Source organism: Megascapheus bottae, chromosome X, assembly GCF_031878675.1.
Source record: "Megascapheus bottae isolate mThoBot1 chromosome X, mThoBot2.hap1, whole genome shotgun sequence".
NCBI lineage: Eukaryota > Metazoa > Chordata > Mammalia > Rodentia > Geomyidae > Megascapheus > Megascapheus bottae.
Genome location: NC_143547.1, coordinates 87813312 through 87836624, shown reverse-complemented (window position 1 = coordinate 87836624; position 23313 = coordinate 87813312). Strand labels below are relative to the sequence as shown.

Sequence of the window (23313 nt, the reverse complement as noted above, 5' to 3'; positions counted from 1 at the left end):
ATACGTTATTAGCTTTCCAACAATGAAGTGAGTTAGTACCCTACACCAAGGCTTTATTGAATTAATGGCTATGCCTTTGAAGCAAGTAAAGTGTGTGGTGGGGACAGGGACGAGAGGAGCCAGCTGAATGGGGAGAGGCGTAAGAAAACTAACCATGAAGCAGTTTTTCTTCTTGGAAGGGAGAGTGAGGAGGGAACCACATTTATTCTGCAGGTATACATCCAAAGGGTGTAAATTAAAGCTGTTGGTTTTAATTTAAGAGGAAACGAAGGCCCAGAAAACCTCATTGACTTGCCCAAGGTTATGCAACAATTTGTCAGTTTCAGGGTGCGGGAACTAAGAACCCAGGCTTCCTGCTTCTCCACCCATTGAGTCCTTTTACTAAACCCACACTGCCAGGAACAACGTTGTGTCTTGGAAGTTGGGGAGGGTCCAAGTGCATTGCGATCAGAGACTATTTGCACTTCACACCTGGGAATGAACCTGTTGCCCACATGGCCTCAGTGAGAGGACAGTGGTGGCTCGGAGCGGTTTGGGTTTGGGAGGTAATGGCAGGCTCCCGCTTCTTCGTGGGAATCAGGTGGTTACTTACTCATATTGTCCGTTCCTTTGGACTAGGGTCAGTAAACAGGGCTCCCGAAGAGGGCCCTTCATCTCCAAACCCTCGATTTTATGTGGGCTCCAGTCAAGGGTCTCCTTTTTGGAAACGCGGCTGGGGCGGGGTGACGCGGTGCCCAGCGTTGGGAGTCTCCCGCCCTCCCCTCGCTGTCTCCCCAGCCTCTCCAAGTATCGCCTCCCGCGCTGGGCCTCTTCCTCCGCGGTGTTCAATGGCTGACGCTCGCGGCGCCCCCCGGCCTGCATAATTCCGCAGTCCCCCAGCCCCTCCAGCCCCTGCCCTACGCGGCCTCCCCTCCCCCTTATCTCAGGCGGATACAGCTAGGGGCTGAGCTCCAGCCGGGAGCGGCGCCTCCATCCCGGCGGCCTCCTGGCTCAGCAAGGCTGAAGATTGAGGTCCGGTTCAACAGTTCTGCCTCCCAGGTTCGGACACCCACCCGCCGGGGCTACGCCGAGAGGGCGGACTCCAAGCCTAACGTTAGGAACCAGGGAACGGGGAGGCAAGATTCCAAACCAAGAGAGAGAGCGGCTCCTTGCGCCCCCACCGGTTTTCCAGGCCGCCGCAGAGTCCGCCCCCTGCGACCAAACTAGGGAACTACAACGACTTGGCGTCGACTACCAACTCCAGCCAAAAACACATTTAAATACTACCTGTTTGTATTCTAAAGGTTAGCCACGAGAAACAAACCACAACCATACCTATGAGAGGATTCAAATGTGTTGGACCGATAGGATCCACTTCATCCAATCGAAAAAAAAATCCTTACTAAAGTTGTGATGTCTTTGTTCTCTTACCTGCCAGGTGTTCTCCCTTCCTTTCTTCTATCCTATAATCAGAAAAGCACCCAAAGGATCTTTATTCATCCTTTACATCTGATCCATGTTACATCCAAGCAGGCAAACCCCAAATATATAGCCCCTCTCTACTCAAACACGACATAGTCATGTCTTACCTAATAGAAACCATTATTAACCTGTGGAATCCTGTTAGATCATCATCTCAGTCACCCAGCCTTAAAGCCTCAAAGCCACATATTTTCACCCTGTCTTATAATCTCTGCATCCAATCAATCAGCAAACCTTAGAATATTTTCTTTGCATGCCTTTTTGTTTTCAATTTCTTCGCCCTGTCATTGCAGTTTATTAAGACTTTCTGATATCCTATCTGGATTACTATATTTTCCAATAAATGCTTTTGGCTTTAATCTCCTTATCAGTTTTTAACTATGGTAGTAGCCACAAAAATGCCCCCCCCCCAATTTTGAAGTGTTTCAAGTGTGTTATTCATGTATTCCAGAATCTATACTAAAGTAACTACTAAGACTGACTTTAATCATGCAGTAATTTAACACCATAGTTTGGACACAGGCCAATGGAATAGAATATAGAGTCTCAAAAAGACCCGCACATCTATGGAAAATTGATAGTCAGCATATGTAACATTTCAAATTAGTGAAAAAAGAATGGATTACTCACAAAATAGCACCGAGGACATTGATTTTTCTACATGGAAAATTATAAAATTAGAATTCTACATCACAGCATAGATGGAAAAATCAATTCCAGGTAGACTGAAGATTTAACTGTGAAAAGTGAAAATTTACAGCTTTCAGAAGAAACTGTGAGAACAGCAGCCTGAGGGCATAGCTCAGTTGTGGAGCACATGCTTAGCTGTTATCCTCAGCACAGAAAAGGAGCAAATAGAATATTTTGATAATCAGTTTTTTTCTTTTCTTTTCTTTGCCAGTCCTGGGACTTGAGCTCAGGGCCTGAGCACTTTCCTTGGGCTTTCTCAAGGCTAGAGCTCCACCACTTGAACCTCAGCACCACTTCTGGCTTTTTTCTATGTATGTGATATGGAGGAATCAAACCAGGGTCTTTGTGCATGCCAGATGAATAAATGAATTAGCATTCAGAATGTATAAAAAGACATATAAATAAGTTTAAAAAAAAGAAAGAAGAGTCGGGAGTTTGGCCTAGTAGTAGAGTGCTTGCCTAGCATGCAGGAAGACCCAGGTTTGATTCATCAGTACCACATATGCAGAAAAAGCCAGAAATGGAGCTGTGGCTCAACTGGTAGAGCTCTAGCCTGGAAACGGCTCAAGAACACTGCTCAGGCCTTGAGTTCAAGCCTCAGGACTGGCAAGGAGATTTAATAGGCAATAAAGACATTAAAGTATGTCTCACTTTATTATTATTATGGGAAATTTAAAAATAAAATGAGAAATTACAAGCATTTATTTGGCTTTTTTTTTTTGCTACTCCTGAGGATTGAATTCAGAGCCTGAGCACAGTCCCTGAGGTTCTTGTGCACAAGGCTAGCACTCTACTACTTGAGCCACAGCACCACTTTCACCTTTTCCTGTGTCTGTGGTACTAAGAAATTGAACTCAGGGCTTCATGTATGATAGGCAACCACTCTAGCACTAAAACACATTCCCAGCCCTTGACAAAAATGTGTAAAGTCAAAGAGCATTGCATCACATGTTGGGAATGTAGAGAAGATTAAATTCTCATCCACAGCTAGAAAGAAACTTGCAAAAGTAATGTGGCAATCACCAATCAAGTTATGATTGGATCCTTCAAACCAAAACTTCCATTTCTAGGGGCCAGGAGTGTGGCCTAGTGGTAGAGTGCTTGCTTAGCGAGCATGAAACCCAGGTTCGATTCCTCAGTACCACATACATAGGAAAAGCCAGAAGTGGTTCTGTGGCTCAAGTGGTAGAGCTCTAGCCTTGAGAAAGCCCAAGGAGAGTGCTCAGGCCCTGAGTTCAAGCCCCAGGCCGGCAAAAAAAAATCCATTTCTAGATATGTATCTTGGAAAAACTCATCTTTGTCCACAGAGAGACAAACCATTTTCATTGCTGCATTATTCATAACTCAAAAACTGAAAGCAAAAGCAATGCCCATTTGCAAGTAAATGGATAAATCATGGTATTCACGAAGTTAAAAATTAATGGTAAAGAAAAAGCAAGTTGCAGAAAATGTAGCATACTTATAATAAAGTGTGAATATATTGTCTGTTGTTCATGATTCATAGATCTATAGTGATGAATCTAATACATGGTAGGGGCCAGGCTCAGTGGCTCACCCCTGTAATCCTAGCTACTCAAGAGGCTGAGATCTGAGGATCCCGGTTCAAAGCCAGCCTGGGCACTAAAGAGTGTGAGCCTCTTATCTCCAATTAACCACTAGAACACCAGAACTGGCACTGTGGGTCAAGGTGTAGGGCAGTAGCCTTGAGCTGAAGAGCTCAGGGACAGCACACAGGCCCAAAGTCCAAGCCCCGGTATTGACAAAAAAAATTTTAAAAATAATCAATCAATCAATCAGACATGGTAGGACATGATCACTAAATTTAAGAGGAAGATATGCAGAGACTGAGGAGGAATATAGAGAACATGAATGATGTGTGTAATTGTTATTTCTTGAAGTTGATATATTAAGATTGGGGTATGTATTTGTGTTGCTATTTTGTGTGATTTTCTGCATTAGAAATCATTTGCAATCAGTTAAGTTGAAAAATAAAGAAGGAAGCTGTAGGGGAGGGCCAGCAGTATAAAATACTAGTAGTAGGCCAAGAAGAATAAGGGTGAACAAACTATATTTGGATATATCAAGGAGTTTCCTTGGCCCTCCCAAATATATGTGGTTTTAGTAAGCAGTAAAACAAGACTACAGAGAATGGAAGAGGGGACCAAGTTGTGAGAAATCAGAGATAAGAGACTATACATTGAAGAGAATAGGAAATAAAAAGGAGCATAAGGTGATTTTATTTACGTTAGTTGGAAAGATAAAAGCCTGACGCCACTTTTAGGCAAAGGGAATGAAGCCAACAAAGAGGTCCTTTAAGACGCTGGAACAGAAAGATGCTAGAACAGATGCTAGACAGAAAGGTAGCTAGTAAATTCCCTCAGTAATGAGGAAGGATAAGGATCCAAGGAGATGGAAGAATCTGCATCAGAGAAAAGGGTGCTTACTTGTTCCACCAAGCCTAATGTATCCTCAACACCTAAAACAGTTCCTGAGCTTTAGTGGACACGCAATACTTACTTGTTGAGTGAAGCACAAGAGGCTATGTAGTAGAAATTAAACATATTGAGGTGAGGTTACTATACACTGAGGTCTCTCACAAAGGAAATGATAATTACATATATCATTCAATGCAAAGTATTAAATGGTGGCCAGGAGTTTGGCCTAGTGGTAGAGTCCTGGCCTAGCAATGTATGAAGACCCGGATTCCTTTCCTCAGTACCACATATGTAGAAAAAGCTGGAAGTGGTGCTGTGGCTCAAGTGGTAGAGCTCTAACCTTGAGAAAGCCCAAGGACAGTGTGTTCAAGCCCCAGGACAGGTAAAATAAAAAAAATAAATGGTCATTGAATAAAATGTAAACAGGTGAATCATTACCTTCCAGAGTCTGTGTACCAGGTCATCTTCACTGAGGGAATCTGTTTTGTTCTCTTAAGTCAATATTGCTGGCCTGACTTGGCCCACTAACTCCCTTCCCCCAGGGGATCTTTCCAGTCTACAGCCTAGAAAGTTCATCTAAATATGAAAGCCCACTCCTCCACCCTCTCTGGTAATGGCGCCAGGGAGGTGGAGCTGAGACTTGCTCAAACAATAGACTCCCTGGGCCAAGAACTCTGGAAACTCTTTGAACCCAAGAGCTACCTGCGACCCTGCCCCCACTTAGCCCTTCTCCTACTTCTCCCCCTCCAGCCCTGCAGCTATCTCTTTACATCTCCTGACTCTCCTCAATTCTGCATGGCAGATCTCTTCAACTTTCCGTTAAAGTTCATCTGGTCTGTTGAGGTCATTTTCTGCTCTTTCTTTATTCCAATAACCTCAGGACTCAGTTTACCACCCTCCCCATAAAGTTGAGTACCCGTATTTGATCCATTAGACAACTATTACCAAATAATTTCGGCAGGAGACGTAGCTCATTGGTTAGTCACATGGCTAGCATGTAGGAGGCCATGAGCTTGATCCCCAGCACAGAAACCAAAAAATAAAATCTTTAACCTCTCAAGGCACCCAAATACTAACAGAACTTGGGAAGCTCAATGGTAACAGTTCTGGCTAGTGGCATGGCTCAAGTAGCAAAACACCTGCCTAGCAAAGTATAGGCAGTATGTTCAATCTGCAGTACTGCCAAAAAGAAAATAGGCAAAAATTAATAATAGGAAAAATTAAACTATTGGTTTGTTATTTGTGGTACTCTGGTGTTTTTCCCATGATGATTTTGGTTCTCTTATAGTAGCCCCAAGTACCATATACACCTCCAACTTGAAAGCTCATGATATTTGAAAATAAATTTTAGGTTAGATCTTTTCACTTCTCAAAATTGCATAATTACTATAGAGAAATCATAGATATTATAAATTAAGTTAGTTATGCACAGACAATTTCCAGAGCAAATTTACCAAAGCCCTTTCAAAAATTTATAGCAAAATATAAAAGTTTAATGTAAGATGTGATTGCATTTTAATACATTTACTATGATGCCGGCTGAAGCCTACACAAGGGAGAACGCTTGGGCCTGCAAAGACAAAACCAGGCCTGCCTAACACAGATGATGCTGGGAAAAAGATTTCATATAGGTGAGTCAGCCTCCAGAGGCTGCTGGAAGGCAGGCTGAGTAGAGGCATAAATGATTCATGGATTTTTAAATCACCACTAGTTGAAAAGTACACAAATCCAACACTGATATTGCTTTCCATACAAAGCAGCATAAAGAAGAAACTTCCGTTTTTATTTCAATAATCCTGTTTTACATATTGGTGTTTTATTTTTAGTTATACTTTTCTATTTGAATTACATATTTTTTTCTTTTCTTTTTCTTTTTTTGTGAATCAGTCCTGGGGCTTGAACTTAGGGTGTGGGTGGTAGCTGCCCCTTAGCTTTATCATTCAAGGCTAGTGTTCTACTACTTGAGCCATAGCTCCACTTTTCTCCTTTTGTTGGTTGATTGGAGATAAGAGTCTCAGGGAATTTTCTGCCTGGGCAGCCTTAGAACCTCATCCCTCAGATCTCATTCTCCTGGGGAGCTAGTATTATGTATGAGCCATCGAAATCTGGCTAAAACTTTATATTTGGTATTGAAGTTTGAACTCAAGTCCTCATGCATTCTAGGCTGGCACCTCTTGAACCAAATCTCCAGCCCTGACTATTTTCATTCCCTATAGAATTTGCAGGAAAGCCAAGTGTTAATGGCTCACACCTATAATCCTAGATATTCAGGAGACTGAGATCTGTGGATCAAGGCTGGAAGTCAGGTCTGGAAAGAAAGGCTGTGAGACTCTTATCTCCAGTAAAATAACAGCAAAAGCTGCAAGTGGTGCTGTGGTTCAAGTAATAGAGTGCTAGCTTTGAGCAAAAGGGCTCAGGGACAGTGTCCAGCACCAGAGTTCAAGCCTCAGCACTGGAAAAACAAAATCACAATGAGAAAGGCTAATTACTTGGAGTCATGGCATGTGACCTATTCCAGTAGACAGGAGAAATTGGCTTCTTAAGGATGCAGTCAACACCCTTATTCTTCCACTTTACGTCTCCTTCCCCTTTTGCTGGTTTATTCCTAGCAGGGCTACTTTTTTTTCCCTGCCAGTCCGGGGATTTGAACTAGGGGCCTGAGTACTGTCTCTGAGCCTTTCTGTGCTACAGGCTAGCATTCTACCACTTCAATGCCACTTTTTGCTTTTTCTGAGTAGATTATTGGAAATGAGTCTCATGGACTTTTATTCCCAATGTGACTTCAAACCATGATCCTCAGATCTCTGCCTCCTGAGTAGCTAAAATTACAGGGGTGAGCCACTGATGGCCAGCCCTGGCATCTTTCTTCATTTCTATTCTTCACTCCTGATCTTGGTGACACTCTTCTATTTAGTGAATCCAAGATCTATCAGCCTCCTCCTTTCAGAAACTAGAAATGCTGAACTGAAAGACTGTAATGGCATCAGCCTGGTCTTTTAGGCTCCAAAGAGCTGTCATGAATGTGTTGTTCTTTAGTTTGTGTGTGTGTGTTGTGCTGGGGCTCACAAAACAACTTGTGCGTACCAGTCTGGCATTCTATCACTGAGCAACATCCCCAGTCTATGAATGTATTTTTCCATTTTCCCAGAGTTATCTCATAACATCATTTACTACAAATTTTAGTCTCTGTTCATCATTCCCATTGGCATTCAACATGTACAATGGTTATTGGCAACCTGATGGGTACTCAGTTGATCACCTGACCACTTGACTTGGACCTTCATAGAGCATTAAATTAGATAAATGGTCATTAGATGCTTAATGTATATCCCCAAAGAATCAGATAGATACTGACGATGAAATTCAGAGTATAAAAGATAAAAAGTCTACAAAGTCTCAAGATGATACTCATCAGACTCTTAAGCTGATCAAAATTCTTAGGTAGCACATAAAATTTTCTCAAGTATTTTAGAAACCCAGAGTTAGGGCTAAATTCAATTTGTTTTCTCACTTATTGGGAATAAAAATTATTCACATGTGCAAAGAAAAATGATGAGATTAGTGATATCATCATTTAGAAACAAAACATAAAAATGATTAATGCAATGTTTTTAAAGAACTGGATTGAAGAATTCCAAACATCAAGGCCTCAGAGCAATTTCTATCTATAAATGCTGCAAGCTCTAGCAATGTTTAATCAGCACTGTGGTGGATACAGTATGAAGATTTATGAATGTCTGGGAAGAGTTCTTGCTGATCAAGACTTGTTATGACTGGCTGCTAATGGCTTACTACTAATGCTAGCTACTTAGGAGGCTGAGATCTGGCTAATATTGTTCAAAGTCAGCTCAGGCAGACAAATCATAAAGGCCGTTATCTCCAATTAACCAGCAAAAAGCCAGAACCACAGAGCTGTGGGTCATATGACAAGAGTGTCACTTTTGAGTGAAAAAGTTCAGGGACAGAGCCCAGGGCATGAGTTCAAGTTCCAGTACTGGCCAGAGAAAAATGTTAGCTTCTCATGACAGCATGAGACAGATAAATGTCTCATAAGTAATAAGAAGGAGATGAAGAGGAAAAGAACAAAATTTGGGGGGCTTATAGTCCTAAGAAGATGAAGCTGTACTAGAGAGCTTTATGGTATAAGCTCCTATCAGCCTGAAAAGGATTTGACTATTTAATGGATATCACTACTTCTGGCTTTTTCTGTTTATGTGGTACTGAGGAATTGAACCCAGGGAATCGTGCATCCTAGGCAAGTACTCTACCACTAGGCCATCCTCCCAGCCCCCAATTTAATTTCTTAAGTTCTTTCTTAGTGTTGATATGTCTTTCCCACAGTATCCTGTGACTGCAGCTGTTGGAATTATGTATTTCTTCATTGTTTACCTCTATTCTTCAATTTTTCTTGTTCTTTGACATTTTCTCTGTTACCTCTCAGGTGGAAAACAATACCTCCTCTTCTGAATAACAGGATCTCAATGTACCTCTAATGAAACATCTTGAAACTTCTCAAGGTCTGTTTTGTAACGTATTATTACAGAATGAATGAGCATGATGAACTCTGATCATTCTTATCACGTAGCACTTTCTTGTCACACTTTTTGCCGTAAATGTTTCTAAAACATCTGCCTTTATTTTCCTGTAGTATGTCCACATTTTCTGTCTTTTAATGTGCATAAGAGTTTTGCGTAGTTTAACAATTTCAAGTCAAATGTTCATGTAACTAGTACCTGAATCAAAGTCAAACATGGTTAGCACTTTGGAAGGTACCTCTCTTGTTAAGCTTTCTTTACATACCTAGAACTCAACCAAGGCTGGCATTGGGCCAGAATTCTCTGGGGGAGTTATAGAAACCTCTCTCTCTTGCTCCCCCTTTCCTCCTCTTTCTCCCCCTCTCTTTGTGGCAGTATTGTGGCTTGAACTCAGGGCCTCCTGGATATTATCCCTTTGTTGGTGCTGGTCTATCACTTCAGTCTCACCTCCAATTCCATAAAAAGTTCTGACTTAGCTGAGCACTGGTGCCTTATGCTTTGTAATCCTAGCTACTCAGAAGGCTGAGATCTGAGGATTGTACTTTGAAGCCTGCCCTGGCAGGAAAGTATGTGAAACTCTTACTTCCCATTAACCACGACAAACATCTGGAAGTAGAACCGTGGGTCAAGTGGTAGAGAATTAGTCTTGAGCAAAAAAGTTCAGAGACAGCATTCAGGCCCCAAGTTCAAGCTACAGTGCCAGCAGGGAAAAAAATAATACTTCTGTCTCTCAGTTGGTAAAACATTTTGAAGCTTGGGCTGAAGATTTCACTCAGTGGTAGAGCAGTTGCCTAGAATGTGCAAGGCTATATGTTTGATATTTGGCACCAAATTGTTTTTCCTATCACTCCTGAACATCACCACTATCATGGTAATTTGACAGTTTTCATGTTTTTTTTTTGCCAGTCCTGGGCTTGAGGTCAGGCCATGAACCCTGTCCTTGGACTTTCTCAAGGCTAGAGCTCTACCACTTGAGCCTCAGCACCACTTCCGGCTTTTTTCTATGTATGTGGTACCGAGGAATGGAACCTGGGTCTTCGTGTATGCTAGGCAAGCACTCTACCACTAGGCCAAACTCCCGGCCCCAGTTTTCATGTTTTTTTAAAAAATCATTTCCGAATATAGTCTAGATAGACTGGTCTTTTGGGCAACATATAATACATAATATTTTCCATTTTGTGTATGAATTTCATTCATTTTGAAGCAGGATATCTTTTTTCCATATATTTTTATTGTAATTAATAGAAGGGTCACATTATATTCACCAGATAGAAGGTGCATTACAAACATTGATACCCTTTCTCACGTCTTGGTTCCCATTTCCCTCCCCCACCCCCGCCCCTTATCTTGTTTTCCCCCCTTCCTTATCTTATTTTAAATAACCAAATAAGCATATATACAATATATCAGATAACAAGGTAAAATACTGTAACAATATGAGATAATCAAGGGACAGCAAAAGAGATGAGAGATATCTGTTAAGGGGAACAGGGAGTGTTAAGGGGAGCAGGGACTGGCGTCATTTTATCATTAGGATTTCCATTGTAGAGTCAGAAGCCCTATGAAGAATCAGATTATTAGATTAGGTAAAATGGGAAACTGAGGTTCTGAGCCAGTCTGGTAATTCAGTAGCCCGTCTGTGGCTTCTTCTGCTCATTCATTCATTCCTTCTAAATTTACATTCTTCTTTTTTTATTGTAGCTACAGTTATTCGACAAATAGAAGGTGCATTACTTCACAAACATTCATATCCCTTCTCATGTTTTGTCCCCATTTCCACTTCCCTCCACACCCATCCCTTAAATTTACATTTTTCTTATCTGATATAGTACCACCTACAATAATGGTAGCTAGAGAAATAGTCTACTACCATTAACTTTTCTCTATGTAGAAAGCATCAAGAAAACATTGTCAAAAATACTACTATTGTTATTTTTTTTGCCAGCATTGGGGCTTGAATTCATGGTCTGTGTGCATTGTCTCTCAGTTTTTTTCTCTCCAATGTGGTCATCTACCAGTTGAGCTATACCTCTAGTTCTGGTTCTTTGCTGGTTAATTGGAATTAAAAATATTATTAACTTTCTTGCCTGGGGTGGCTTTGAAATGTAATCCTCATATTTCAGCTTCCTGAGTAGATAAGATTATAGGCATACTTCACTAGCTCATTTTTCTTTAAAAATTAAAATATTAAGGAAGATAGGTGACATAACCAGAATGCTACTATAGCTGTAAGCAAAATACTGTGACCAGACTCCTTGTACCAGCTTTTTCAAGAACATTGATCAGTGGGATAATAATGTGGTTTTAAGTCGTACTGTGGTTTTGATGACAAGTTTCAGATACAGGATTAGAGAAGGAACATCTAGTTCTTGGCTTTGTCTTTATAAACTTCATAAAATTGTTTAATATCACCAACGGACATGCATTCTCTTAGCTACTAAATAAGTTTCGCTATGTTAAATTAACTACTGGATCTCTTCAATGTTCAAAACTTACCAAAATGGACATATACAACGTAGGGAACTGAGATTAGTCTTGAGGTTGCCAAGTGAGGTGTTAGGCTTCTTTATAAATATTTGCTTTGTTCTCCAACTCCAATAGGGTAGAGCAATCAAAGACCATTTCAAATGAATAAACATGCCAGGGTAAAGTAGTAGCAGATGTAGCAAGGTGTGGAGTAGGACCAGAAAAGGAGTGGCTTGCTGAAAAAGTCTACATATCATGAATTCAGGCAGATTTGTAAATAAGGATAGTGAATGCTCTGTAAATAGCAGCTGTTAGCCATAAGCTAAAGGGAAATATTTATATAGACCCCCAGGAAAGGTCTATTGAGTAAGCATAGACTTTTCCAGCCAAATACAAATACTTGGTAGCACTTTTAATCATGTCTTCTTGAAAAGGAAGGACTAAAATACATGTACATGGAAAATTGATGATAAATGAATACATTTTGTCCCCCAAAATCAGCTTGTAAATGTCTTTTTTTGGATCGTGGGACACAAGTTTCCCCACCAAATATAATATAAAAGTATGTGAGCTTTATATATGTCCTCACAAATGTGCATTTAATCATGATTTAATTAAGACACTATACAGTGGCAATGAGAAATACAGTGGAAAAAAGTAACCTTATACACAGGAACACATCCATACAAAAGTAATATTTCTCAAGCCTTTTTACTTTGAGGGAAGAGAATCTTATCTTTCCTTAGCTTCCCTTTGAGGCAAAAGAAATCCTCCCACTGCTGCTGTCTGAAAGAACACTGCTCTAGTGAAGTCCAGTGACACAACTGTTGCAGCATTCTTCCACTGTCCTTTTCCAACTTGTCTAGAAAAAACTACTTTGTGAGTAAATCAATTGCGCCTATGGTTAGGAAGGGATAAGATGTCCTTGTGGAAGAATCAAGCTTCTTTTTGGAAAGACTTTACGCTTTGCAGTTCATTCTTTAACAGATCTGCAAATTTCAAAATAAAAAATTCAAATAATTAGTTAAGTGCCTTAGTTCTATCTCATTTTTTTTTTCTGAAGTTGACATTTCAGCTGTTTTTTTTCCTGATACACTCTGTGCCAATTGTATAGCACATGTTTGCATCGTAAAATGAGAAACTTGAACGATGGAGGACAGAGGAATGTAAAGTAAATGTAAGCACACTGAAAGTAAAATGAGGAGGCTAGTACCTCCAGCATCTCCTTTCTTCTCTCATGGGCACAGTCCTTCAATTCTCTGAGATTTGCTCCCTGCCTGTTTTTGTCTGTTCAAAACCAGTTTATGGACAAGATCCAAGGTGTAAATGACTATAAATAGCTAAAATAAGAATTTTTAAAACTCATTTTTGTCAGTCCTGGGGCTGTAACTCTGGGCTTTGGGTACTGTTCCTGAGCTGTTTAACTCAAGGGTACTATTGCCTTACACTTTGAGCCACATGGCCACTTCCAAACAAGCATTTTTATATTAAGATTTCATAGTTTAAAAACATAGAAGAATTTAGGGTATGGGTTTCAGGGGGAAAGACACACAGACACCAACTTGTATCCTACTATTTGTAGAAATCGTAGTATATTTCAGATTGATAATTTCTGAACCTATGCCATGGAGAATTAGTTGTAATTTTTTTTTACTTTGGAAAGTATTTGCATCACTTGGGAAATCATTTGCTCTCAGATTGTTTGGTATATCTTTTTTCATGTCTTGTTCCATTTGCGTGTTGTTGCCCCCTTTAAAAATGCACTTTTTCACATATTTGATGATGTATATTTATCAGTAGTGGATAATGACTGAAGTATGAGAATGTGGATAGAATTTGTACCAAAAGACAAATTGCAGGTGTTTCATACAAATATTAATGTTAAGTACTTACCATACGCTGCTTTAAAATTTCTTGTTCCAGGAGGAATTTTAAATTTTAGTGGTAATGCCTGCCACTGGTGGCTCACACTTGTAATCCTTGTTACTCAGGAAGCTTGAGACATGAGGACTGAGGTTCAAAGCCAGGAGGAGCAGGAAAGTCCATGCTACTCTTTTTCTCCAATTAAGTACAAAAGAAATCACTAATAGTGGAGGTGTGGCTGAAAGTGGTAGAGCAGTGGCCTTGAGCAAAGGGTGAGGGACTGCCCCCAGGCCAGGAGTTCAAACCTTATGACCAGAAAAAAAATCAGTGGCAAAGGCAAAGGAAGACTTCCAGCATACTGGTCATCTATACGAAAGTTTCGGAGTCAGGTTTTTGCCTTGTACCTATATATTTGCCATCAAGACATTCAAGGATTGTTTCAGAATTTAGGAAGGTGGGACTACACTAGTAACATGGTTGCTTCACGGACCGACAAGCGATTGCGGAGGGGTTCTTGGCTTTGCAGATGGAGAAAGCTGTTGTATAGTTCAGATAAAGGTTCGCGGAAAGTTCTTTGTACGAGAAGGGGAGAGGGTCTGAGGTAGAAAGAGCAGATTTAAGGGAAATAGGATTCATTTTGCACACGTCTGAGAGGAGAACTCAAGCTTACTGTTGGGGGCGTGTGGAAAACGCGCATTTTTTTTTTCCGGCGGCTGATGGCTTTGGCTTTCCCGCCTCCGGGCTCCACCCCTGCCTGCGCCCTATACTCCCGCAACAGTTGGTTGTAGAGGTCCGGCCTGAGCTCTGCGTGGGGAGGGGGAGTCTCGCGATCATTTCGAGGGGGGGGGAAGGTAGATGAGAAGGGAGGATGGAGGGGGTGGGGGCAAGGCCGTGACGTAGGTGGGTGGACGGAAGTGGGGCAGGGTTGAGGGTTATTTAAAGAAGGGGGGGCCGAGTGAAGAGGTTGGAACCAGAGTGATTCCCCACCCCCTTGCCTCCTTCCAGCGATTTCCAGTGCAGCCGACGTCGCCGTCGCCACCGCCGCCGCCGCCAGCGCCACCGCCGCCGCCGCCCAGGAGCTTCATCCCCTTCCTCATCTCCCCCCATCCTCGTTCCCGCTCCAACGCCATGGAGTCGGACACCGCAGCAGCGGCAGCCACCGTGGCAGTCTCCGATGCGACCGCCAGTATCGTGGTCATAGAGGATGAGCAACCGGGGCCGTCCACCTTTAAGGAGGAGGGGTCGTCCGCCGAGGCCACTGAAGCGTCCGGGACCTCAGAGAAGGGAGGGAAGAAGGAGGTAAATATGAAGGGGGTGTGTGTTGGTTGCATGGTGGACAAATCCCAAGCTTGGCCCCTCTTAGGGGCCCAAACACTGACGGTTGGGCGCCGACAGGTACTCTGCGGAGCTCGCCTGGGATGGGGGGCGGCGGGAGTGGGGGGGGGAGGAAGGCGGGAATGGGGGGGTTGGCGGGAGCGTGCGGGAGCCGCGCGACTGTGGGGGCGGTGGAACAATCTAGCATTCACTCCCCTCCCCCTTTCCTCCTAGCCGTCTGGAGGGCGGGGGCGGGGTGTGGGCGTGCGCGGCGAGGGGGTGGAGTACTGGTTTTATCCTGGGGTGCCAGAACCCTTGTACAGCCTTGGGCCCCCCCCCTCCCGCTACCTTCCCGGAACTGGGGTCAAGGAGTGGGGGGTTGGGGCAGCGCCAGCAAGAAGCCTCCTCTGCTCGCGCTTGAGCGCTCTCTCTCCCCCGCCTTCCCATCGGCCTCTGCCTGGGAAATCTGGGCCCTTCAATGCCACATTCGCGATAAATGGGCTGTAGGCTGCGGTTTATTTTTGTAATTTGAATATCAAACTATAGTGGTGTTGAGGGCACGATAACGACACTTTGATTGTCATTGTCGATTTTTTTGCACTGAATACAATAAAAAAATTCCTCCCTTGTATGTTTGATATCCTCCTGCTGAAGGTACGGATGTCACTTCAAGAAAAACCTCTTGCGTCGTGTGGTACCCAATGTATGTTTTAGGAAAATTTCCAACGTTTGCACCCTCATCCTCTTCAGCCCCGCGCCCAACAGTGTACTGTTTTACTCGTGGGCCACCCAGATGGTCCCCAACCCGGCCCCCAAGCTTCCACCTCCAAGTCCTAGTGGGCGCTGCTGGTTCCGAAACATGCACAGGTTTCTTTCTTTCTTTTTTTCCTTTTTGCTTCGTATTTTATTATTTTATATTAACCCATCGCCAGGATGACCTGCTACTAATGTACATAAATGGACCACAGTCATAGGTTATAAAGCCAAATCCACAGACTTTTTATAAGGCATATTTACAGGTACGACAGGCTTTGAAAAATTGAGATTAATAGTAGGAGAACGTAGAAAGACATTTTGTGTATAGGAATTATAGAACGAATTGTTTTTGACTGGACTTTTATCCATTTCAGAGTAGACATTCCAATTTAAAAAACGGAACGTAATTAAAATTATGCTTCACAGGTCTCAAGTGGCTTTGTCTGAGTCGTTATGATTCTGTAGGACCAGATGAAATGCTTTTGAAGGAAATGAACACCTTTTCAATTGAAACACTAACTTTAAATTCAGGAGTCGCTTCACTGTATCTAGGTCTACTAAGCAGAAGAAAAAATGTGCTAAGTGAAACCATGGAAATCTCACTACTTCAATCTGTGCAGCACCTGCACATTGATGATTAAACCTGGGCGAAATACCAACCAATCTAAATCATATATCGCGATATATGGTGTGTCTAAGTAACTTATTTTCTACGCTGGGCAAATTTAAAGGCTAAATTCAAACAGTAAAAATTAATTTCTGTATTGTATTTTGAATTGTGAAAACACTGGGGAATCAGTTAAGAAAAACTGATATGGTAAGCACTAAGTACCAATAAAATCAGGAAATCTGTAGATTTATTAGAAATTTCTGACATGGTACTTTTATTTGTCTACTCACATAGGGAAATACGTTGCCAAATTGGTAGGGACTTGTGCATTTGTAAGCTTTACTATTTAGTCCCTGTATTTTTTTTTTTTGCTTTTCATGGGGCTTGAGCATTGTCTGGGTACTGTCCCTAACTTTTAGTACAAGGCTAGTGGCTGTACCACTTTGAGCAGTAGCTCCATTTCTGCCTTTTTTTGGGTAGTCAACAGATAAAAAAGTCTTTCAGAGTTGGGCACTGATGACACTCGCCTATAATCCTTGCTACTCAGGAGGCTGAGATGTAAGGATCACAGTTTGAACCCAACCCCTGAAGAAAAGTTGGTAAGATTATTAACTCCAATTAACCATCAGAAACCTGGAAGTAGAGCTGTGACTCAAAGTGGTAGAGTGCTAGCCTTGAGCTAAGTAGTTTAGGAATAGTGCCTACCCCTAAAGCCAAGCACCAGGATTGACTAACCCTCCCCCCAATAAACAAAACAAACACTTCTCACAGACTTTCTTCCCTGAGCTGGCTTTGACTTGGAGTACTCAGATCTCAGCTTCCTGAGTAGCTAGGATTACAGGTATTATTTATTTATTTATTAATTTATTTATTCTTTATTTTTTTGCCAGTCCAGGGCTTGAGCTCAGGGCCTGAGCACTCTCCTTGGACTTTCTCAAGGCTAGAGCTCTACGGCTTGAGCCTCAACACCACTTCTGGCTTTTTTCTATGTATGTGGTAGCGAGGAATCGAACCTGGGTCTTCGTGCATGCTAGGCAAGCACTCTACCACTAGGCCAAACTCCTGGCTCTCCAGCCCCTTTATTTTAATTTTTGTTAAGTGATTTAAATAGGGTTATATTAACATACATAAAGTTGAGTACTTTTTTTTTGCCACTCCTGGGCTTGAGCTCAGGGCCTGAGCCCTGTCCTTGAACTTTCTCAAGGCCAGAGCTCTACCACTTGAACCTCAGCACCACTTCTGGCTTTTTTCTATGTATGTGGTACTGAGGAATCAAACCCGGGTCTTCATGCATGCTAGGCAAGCACTCTACCACTAGGCCAAACTCCCAGCCCCAAAGTTGAGTACTTTTATGAGAACTTTTTTTGTGTGTGTGTCATGGGGCTTGAAATCTGGGCCTGGGCACTGTTCATGAGTTCTTCAGCTCAAGGCTACCACTCTACCCCGGAGCCACAGTCATACTTCCCATTTTCTAGTAGTTAATTGGAGATTAGAGTCCCACAGTCTTTATTGCCCAGGCTTCCTTTAAACCACAATCTTCAGATCTCAGCCTTCTGATAGGTAGGATTACAGGTGTGAGCCACTACAACTGGATATGAGTGCATTTCTTGTCATTGTTTTTTAACTTTAAAAATGTAAGTACATAGCCAGATGCAGGTGGTTCCTGCCCCAGGATGGGAAAAAAAGAAGTGAACACATTGCACCTCAGATCCTTACAAAGTGTACTAAAGGTTCAGATTACGTTTTTTTTTTTCTCATGACTGTCACTGAGACAGTGACGCAGACAATTGAGATCCCGCAAGTTTTCTTTGAATAACTACTTTTCATTCTTTTACTATTGTGTTGATTTTTTTTAGCATGTGTTAATTGTACAAGAAAAGAGTTGTGTTGTGGTGTTTCCATGTATATACATACTGTTCACATTCACCCTTTCTATTAATCACCCCTCTTACCCCTCTTTTCTTCTTATAGTTCAATGAATTTCATTTTGATATTCACACATATCTTATACCTCCTTTGCTTTTCCCTCCTGCTCATATTAATGTTAATACAAATATATTTGAATATACACATATATATGGCATGTTATATTGTGTTGATTATTAATAATTTCTCTTTACTCAATTGCCAGGTTGTTAGCTGTCAGCTGTCACTTTTTTTTGGTCAGTCATGGGACTTGAACCTAGGGCCTGAGCTCCAGCCTGAAGTTTTTTTTAGTCGGTTGTGGGGCTTGAACTCTGGGTCTGGGCGCTGTCCCTGAGCTCTTCAGCTCAAGGCTGTCGCTCTACTACTTGAACCATAGTGCCATTTCTGGTTTTCTGCTGGCAAATTGGAAGTAAGATTCTCATGGACTTCCTTGCCTAGGGTGGCTTTGAACAAAGATCCACAGATCTCAGCCTGCTTGAGTAGCTAGGATTACAGGTGTGAGCCACCAGTGCCAGCAGATCTGAACTTTTTTTTTTTTTGCCAGTGCTGGGGCTTGAACTGAGGGCCTAGGCACTATCCTTGCTCTATTGCTCAAGGCTTGTGCTCTGCCACTTGAGCCACAGTGCCACTTCTGGCTTTAGGGCTTCCTGCATTCTAGGTGAGCACTCTACCACTAGGCTAAGCTCCCTGCCAGACCTGAACTTTTCTATTAATTAATTAATTCATTCATTCATTCATTTACTATTTTTGCTAGTCCTGGGACTTGAAGTCAGGGCCTGAGCACTGTCCTTGGGCTTTCTCAAGGTTAGTGTTCTACTGCTTTAGCCACGGCACCACTTTTCTTTGTTTATGGTACCTAGGAATCAAACCAAGGGCTTCATGTGTGCTAGTCAAGCACTGTATCACTAGGCCATGCTACTGGCTCCTGAACTTTTTTGCTCAAAGCTTGTGTTCAACCACTAGGAGCCACAGGTCCACTTTTTGTTTTACGGTGGTTAATAGGAGATGAGAAACTGATGGACTTTATTCCCTGGGTCATCTTCAAATAGTGATCCTCAGATCTCAGCCTCCTGAGTAGCTAGGATTATAGGAGTGAATCACCAGCACCTGGCTAGGTATCACTTCTTAAGCATTAATTACTTTCTTTAGGAAGAATCTGTGAGTTTACTATATAAGATATAGATAACATTAGATGCTGACCCTGCTTCAGCAGGTAGAACATGCATTTAAGTTGCAGCCCTAGCCCATCTTTGCCTGTTGTCTATGGTGTGCCTTTGTCTGCTTCTCTTTTTTTTTTGCTATGTGACTTATCACAGCTTTTATTCTGTAGGGTGAGAGAAGCCAGGTTTTCAAATTAGGTAGAAATATATGACAGCACTTTTAGGTTCAGTATTTTAGATGAGATTTAGTGAATTGGCACTAAACACTTGGCTACTGGAAGGTATTTTTGCTTATCCTTTGATTGTTGAATTTACTTGATTTTAACAACAGTTGGATAACCTAACACTAGAAATTTAAAGATAATATTTTTGGTGGAAAGTCATGGGCTTTAAAACAAGGCCTTTCTGTTACCTTGTACTATACTCTCATGGCATCAAGACTCCCAGAGGATAAAATCCACAACAAAACTAATAAAATATCATTCATCTTTTATTTTTTCTTGTATGAGAACTGAATTTTTGGAAACACAGAATTGAGAAGGTAGGTATTTTAAATTTTGTTATGGGGTAGATAATGCCAAATAAGTAATTGTGTATAGCTTATAATAGCACTATTCAAAATGAGTTTTAATTAGCATATGTGTTTTAATGTATTCTAGCATAAGATAAGCAAAGAATGAATAAAATGCTTCTATAAGATTTAATTTTCTGTAAGTGAAATCTGCTATCCACAAATATTTGTGAATATGGGGTCAAATTATGTTACTCTTAGGATTTAAAAATTAGGCTTCATATAGCCATTTTTTTTTGTCTTTTGTGTTTTGGTACTGGGGATCAAACCCAGGACCTTACACTTGCTAGGCAAGTGCTTTGCCACTGAGCTACATCCCTGCCCAGTTTTTAAGGAGTGGTAGAAGTATGGATTTTGATACCAAAATTTTCTTTTGACAGTAATGAGGATTGACTATAACTAGGCAAGCAATCTAACATTTGAGCCATGCCCCATTCCCTTATTATTTTATTTTTCCATATGGGGTCTCATTGACTTTGCCTGGGTTGGCACCAATCTCCCAAATCCCCTATTTTTGCTTCTCCTATAGATGGGATTAGAGGAGTGTATTACTATGCCCAGCTTGATAATGAATATATTATTGCTTTGAAAATAAAATTACAGTTATAGCGTATGTCATACTACAAAAGTATGGGCTTGAAGGGACTTTCCCAAAGTTCTTTATTTCCATCCATCCTTATATTTTGAACATTTTATATAGGTGAAGTGTACACATGAAATGCTGTAAATAAAAGATGTTTTTCTGTAACATAGGACTATGAAGAAGGTCAAAGTATATAATCTTAATTTGAGTTTATTCAAAATAAAAAAATAGTAAATATTGGAAGCCATTATTCATTTCTTATTGCGGCCATTTTTTCTTACATTGAATGCCATGTTCTGTTCTTATTTGGTATAGTTTTTCAAGACTGATGGACAAAAGCCATAATTTATGTTTTTTGTTGTTGTTGTTCTGTCATGGGGCTTGAACTAAACTAGCTTGAACTAAACTATTCAGCTCCAGGCTATTGCTCTACTACTTTGACCCACAGTGCCACTTCTGTTTTTTAATTAGAGATAACAGTCTCGGAACTTCTCTGCTGGGACTGGCTTTGAACTGCAATCCTCAGATCTCAGCCTCCTGAGTAGTTAGGATTGCAGACATGAGCCACTGACGCCTGGCATAATTTATGTTTTGATTTCTGCAAAGCCTTATGTTACAGCTCGATACTCTGAGCATTGGTCTTACTGGGTAGAGTTTTGTTCTCATTATTTGATTTCTTGCAGGGAAGGAGAATCAGTCCAAATACGCTTTTATATTTACAAAGATCATGTTGCCTTACAATTACAGTATTGTTGTATATCATTCCCTCTGCTACTGAGATCATTTCAGTTGTTAAGTTATTGACTGATATTAGTCTTTACTAAATTACAGTTTAAAAATATCAGTGGTTGGGGCCGGGAGTTTGGCCTAGTGGTAGAGTGCTTGCCTAGCATGCACAAAGACCTGGGTTCGATTCCTCGGTACCACATACATAGAAAAAAAGCTGAAAGTGGTGCTCAGGCTCAAGCAATAGAGCTCTAACCTTGAGAAATTCAAGGACAGTGCTCAGGCCTTGAGCTCAAGCCCAGGACTGGCAAAAATATCAGTGGTTGGGCCAGGACTGTGGCATAGTGGTAGAGTGCTTGGCCTTGCTACCACTTACACAGAAAAAGCTGCATTGTAGTGCTGTGGCTCAAGTGGTAGAGCACTAACCTTGCTCACAGAGAAGCTCGACAGTGCCCAGACCCTGAATTCAATCCTCAGGACTGGCAAAAAAAAATTAAAAATATCAGTGGTTAATGGTTAATACGTCTGACAAACCACTTCTGTAAAATATTCATACAATATAATTTAAAAGTTTTCTTTACAATTGGAGGAAATAAAACTAACAGTTATAAGCAGTACCACTAACTTGTTTTTTAAATATATGATCACACTTCATTGCACAATAATATAAATGTTTTAGTCTGTGGAAACAGTTGTGTCTTTTCAAGAACAGAAACAACAGAGGTTAGTTCTAAAAACCTGGCTTATTTTCATTACATAAAGAAGTATTTCGCCGGGCACGGTGGCTCATGCCTGTAATCCTAGCTACTCAGGGGCTGAGATCTGAGGATCATGGTTCAATGCCAGCCCGGGCACGAAAGTCCTTGAGATCATCTCCAATTAACCACCAGAAAACCAGAAGTGGCCCTGTGACTTCAGGGGTAGAGTGGTGGCCTTGAGCTGAAAAGCTCAGGGGCAATGCCCAGGCCCAGAGTTCAATCCCCACGACTGACCAAAAAAATTTTTTTTGAGGAATTAATATTTTCTTGTCCAGGATTCTCTGGTTTGTGGTTAATTATTAGCCCGTTACAGATTTTTTACTCACTTATTTTGTATATACACATTTCCCCACACTTCTAAAAAATAGGCAGAAAAGGTTCAATGTACTACATTTCTTTTTATTCTAATTAATGTGATTTCTCTGGTTTTTCATATTGTTTTACCTTATTTTAAGATTTTTATTGACATTGATTTTTACATTATATTTCAAATGTGATGGTTCACAAATAAGTATTCAAGAAGGGAATCTATATACAGATTTTTTTTTATTGGCCTTCAGGTTCACAGAATTGGATTAATATTAATCCTGCTTCATAATATGATCTCAGCATTGGTCCATACATGTCCCATACGGATTTATTAAGTTATGTGATTACTTTTCACTTTCTGCAAGTGAGAACGTTGACCAATTTAAAGACCTTGCTTTGCAATTTGCTGATATTTATTTCCTTTGGAATTCTAGAAAAACATTTCTCCGTATCAACTCAAACTTGCTACTAAAGCCTCTAAATCTGAAAAGGAAATGGATCCAGAATATGAAGAGAAAATGGTAAATATACACTTGGCTAGGACAGAAAATGCTATAGTTAAGTTTTAGAAACTTTGAGGCAGGGTCTTAGTGTGTATCCCTGGCTCACCTGGATCTTGCAATCTTCCTGCTTCAGCTTCTCAAGTGCTGAGATTACAGGCATGAACCACTGACACCTAGATTCAATGCTCTTAATCCCAAAGTAGTGTATTCTGTTTCACTTCAATTATTTTATCTTATTATTAATTCACTTATTTTTGTGCTACTTAGGGTCTTGCGCTTGCTAAGCAGGCTCTCTGCCACTTGAGCTTCGTCTTCTGTCCCTGTTTGCCTCGTGCCTCGGTTATTTGGCTGTATCTACTTGTGCTTCCTATGTGTAGGTATAACAGGCACATGCCATATATCCAGCCATTGTTCTTGGACAACATATGTGATAACAGAAACCACCGCATTCAGCCACTGGTTAAAATGGAGTCTTGAGAAATACATTTTACACTAGCTGGCCACCGGTTGCTATCTTTTACAATTCCTGAGACACCATGTTTGGCCCAAAATAAGATTTTTGGGGGGCATCAGCCCTGAGGCTTGAAATCAGGGCTTATCCCTGAGCCTTTTCACTTATAGCTAGTATTCTACCACTTTAAGCCACA

General features: G+C 41.2%; 2 protein-coding genes across 16 annotated transcripts in view; one reads left to right on the top strand and one right to left on the bottom strand.

Annotated features, from left to right (window-relative positions):
- Ocrl (OCRL inositol polyphosphate-5-phosphatase) overlaps window positions 1-691 on the bottom strand; it is a 56346-nt gene extending 55655 nt beyond the window's left edge. For 5 of the 6 annotated variants that reach the window (XM_090326822.1, XM_090326825.1, XM_090326823.1 and 2 more), the window contains exon 1: window positions 593-667. In XM_090326822.1, coding sequence (XP_090182948.1) covers window positions 593-654 — 62 coding nt within the window. In that variant the 5' untranslated portion in view covers window positions 655-667. Of the gene's footprint in view, window positions 1-592 lie in introns of all 6 variants that reach the window. The other variant, XM_090326828.1, reaches the window with a different exon arrangement.
- Window positions 692-14506: 13815 nt separating this feature from the next.
- The window catches only part of Smarca1 (SNF2 related chromatin remodeling ATPase 1), a 90351-nt gene continuing 81544 nt past the window's right edge, over window positions 14507-23313 (top strand). For 8 of the 10 annotated variants that reach the window (XM_090326984.1, XM_090326988.1, XM_090326982.1 and 5 more), the window contains exons 1-2: window positions 14507-14749; window positions 22598-22684. In XM_090326984.1, coding sequence (XP_090183110.1) covers window positions 14579-14749; window positions 22598-22684 — 258 coding nt within the window. In that variant the 5' untranslated portion in view covers window positions 14507-14578. The remainder of the gene's footprint in view (window positions 14750-22597; window positions 22685-23313) is intronic. The other 2 variants (XM_090326979.1, XM_090326987.1) reach the window with 2 other exon arrangements.